General features: G+C 39.8%; 1 protein-coding gene across 1 annotated transcript in view; it reads right to left on the reverse strand.

The window, feature by feature from the left end:
• Positions 1–1,525: 1,525 nt before the first annotated feature.
• sv2ba (synaptic vesicle glycoprotein 2Ba) overlaps positions 1,526–3,071 on the reverse strand; it is an 18,141-nt gene continuing 16,595 nt past the window's right edge. The window contains exon 13 of the mRNA XM_034873652.1: positions 1,526–2,986. Coding sequence (XP_034729543.1) covers positions 2,803–2,986 — 184 coding nt within the window. The 3' untranslated portion in view covers positions 1,526–2,802. The remainder of the gene's footprint in view (positions 2,987–3,071) is intronic.

Here is a 3,071-nt window from a genome sequence, read left to right on the forward strand (position 1 = left end):
GGGGGGGGGGGATACATTCTGCACCCTAGGTGTGAAACAAAGCTGGAACAGGAGGGGTCAGCCAGAGGTGGACAGTAAATTTCCTCTAATTGTAAGAGAATGACATTTACAGAACATCACTTAATTCAGCTTAATAACTCAATAAATTGAAATACATGACATTGTTGAAACAGGAAGTAGATAGCAGTGAGAGTTGACTTGGTTGGAAATGTTGACAATATAATATTTTATTTTTTTATTCTCCTAGAATGGTAGAGACCTAAATCGTTAATCAGCAAACTCTCAATCTGAAGTCAAACCAAGTAACATGAAATGATTCCAGTGTGTGTTGTGTTTGCTGCCCTCTAGTTTGATCCAGATCGACCTGGTGGACAGAGCAGCAGAGGCCTTTCACACCTCTGCCAGGGTAAACACATCCTCCTACTACTGGCACTTGCTCACACTTGTGTGCTGCCATGTTTTTACAAGTCCTCCTCGCTTACCCCCCCACCCCACACAGCTGCCCCGACATGGGAACGTTATGTTCAGCTCAAACTTATTACTATCATGCCTGAAATATACCTTGTTACTAGGAATCCATCTGACATTGACTGTTTGAGTGTTTTAGAGCAAAAGATTCAGATTTGTCTTGACAAAACTGAAATGATTACACTTCCATTTAAACAAATATATTTTTTAAATCAGAACCAAAAAGATTAGATCTGAAGATTCCCTTGTCCGCATTAGCAAAGCCACAGACAGTGTCTATCCACTAGCTCAACATCTTCTAAAGATATTAATAGAAGATCTGATTATAATACATGTTCTAAGACAGCCCACAATTAGCTAATTGTGGCTATTTCGTTGTACTTTCCTCAATAAGCATGTTTCCATCTGTTAAGAAATGAAAATTAAAAAAGTCAGATGTTTTTACATTTTACATCTTATGAGGACCACAGTTGCAGCTTCTAGTGACATCCTCTGTGATTTCCTTTCAAACATCAGACGTGTTTAAAGTAGACAGGTTACGTCAAACGGTCCGACAAATCGGGAAATGGGGTTATTTGCTTTCTTGCCAAGGTTACGGTAAAATAAAGCTACAGCTAGCGGCCGACAGGGTTCACAGCTTGCCTTCTCTGTCCAAACCGGTCTGGCACATAACCCCGTGTCATTTTTGGCAGAAATAGCATTTTCGTGTAAGTGAGATTCGACCGATGCACCACATGTATAGAGTTAGCTCTATGCTAGCTAGCAATAGAAGCACAGACCGTGTCTGTGGGAGTGTATTTTTCTTTCTTTTTGTGTTCGTCTCTGACTAAACTCACAACTCACCGACTCCAGTTCTTTCTGTTATTTCTAAAGTCAAATACATTTTTAATGTCCCAGGCTAAGTGTTTACTCCAATTGTTTAAGCAATCTTTTCAAGTATTTCCCAAATTATTTCAGTATTTGTTAAAGTCTGATTTGAAACTCTGACATTCAAGTTTATAACTTGTTTCATATGTTTATTCCACATTCTGCATCAATTATTAACCAGGAAACGGGATCATAAGCCCCCAGCTTTATTCAAGTCATGATGGAGCTAGTATTTTACAGCTAATATACACAGGTCTACAGTATGTACAACAACAAATACAGTATTGGTAGTCAGACTATTGTGTGAATTCACAGACATGTGGATAACAACCACACGGGCACGGGCACACACACACACACACACACACACAGCTCAGTCATGCCAAAAAAACTAACATGCTCCTTAGAAATCTTGACACATGTTGTCAGAAATGCAGCAGGTTCTGTAAAACTGTTCTCCATCAGAGCATCACAATGAGAGCATCATATCAAACACAGTTTTTATGTCATTCTCTTATTTAGAAAAAGAATGAATCAACAAACAAACAATTCCTTACACACTGTCATGGCAAGATGTGACATATTAGACTCTGATTCTACATTATCACCAGCTACAGAACACATAACAGACACAACGTCCCAGTCAAGGACAAGACAGACAGGACAAACAGGAGGCGCATCCTGTCAGTTGTTTAAGTTGGATTTGAATTAGCTGGGAGAAATGAATAGGAAAGCATTAAAAAAGTCTAAACAATCCTACATTTAATAAAATGACCAATCCAGGTTTATGTCTAGAAATATCAAACAAAGCCACAACATGTGAACTAAAGAATACTAGACACACCACAGGACAGTGCAGAAGAAATATAGATTGTGGGGACGAAAGATGTGTCTTCTCTCCAGCAGTAATATTTCTGCTGAGCCTCAGTGGAATACAACAGCATTCAAATCCAATTCAAGTTGATTCTAGTCAATGGCTATAAGTCCTCTCGCTTTCCTCTTTATCCAACAGGGAATGAAACCAAAGCACAACATGGTAACATGAACTACATCACCTTTCACGTACAGACATATTTTCATCTCATATCATTGTTTTCTTTTACACAAAACCTCAAACAAAACAAAAGTTTCTACACTGTGGTGTGTGTGTGTGTGTGTGTGAGAGAGAGAGAGTAAAGGATGAGCAGTAAATGATACAAAGGAAATGACAACCACTAGTTTTATGTGATGTGACAGAGATGCTGAGCAGCCTGAGGAGCTTATACAGGAAATAAAAAAGCAACCCCAGGTTTACATAGGCAACCAGACAGGATTTCAAATGGTTTTAATCATAACTCATAATAATACAGCTACCACAGCATAGTCTTTCTTACTTGTCTTTCCAATTCAGTTTAAGCTGATACACTTCTAAAACGCTTTCCCCCATAGATATACAGTGGTAGAGGCCAGGAGGCGGCAGGAGGCTTTTCAAGTGAGGATTTTCTCCCGGGTTTCAGGAAGCTTGAGAGCTACCAACCCTCCGCAGACGAGGGCGGCGAAGGCCAGGAAGATGGGGATGATCTTAGTGATGCCGATAAAGGCTGCAAAAATGGAGCTGGCAAGGATGGCAGCAAACTTACAGATCCCATTCAGGATACCGAACGCTGTCCCTCTGCAGAGTCACAAAAACAGAGAAAGATTACATGCCTGACTGAGTTTTTGACAGTGCAAGTCATTGTTTTCTTGTTGAGAGTGAA

Source organism: Etheostoma cragini, chromosome 1 (assembly GCF_013103735.1).
Source record: "Etheostoma cragini isolate CJK2018 chromosome 1, CSU_Ecrag_1.0, whole genome shotgun sequence".
NCBI classification, from domain to species: Eukaryota; Metazoa; Chordata; class Actinopteri; order Perciformes; family Percidae; genus Etheostoma; species Etheostoma cragini.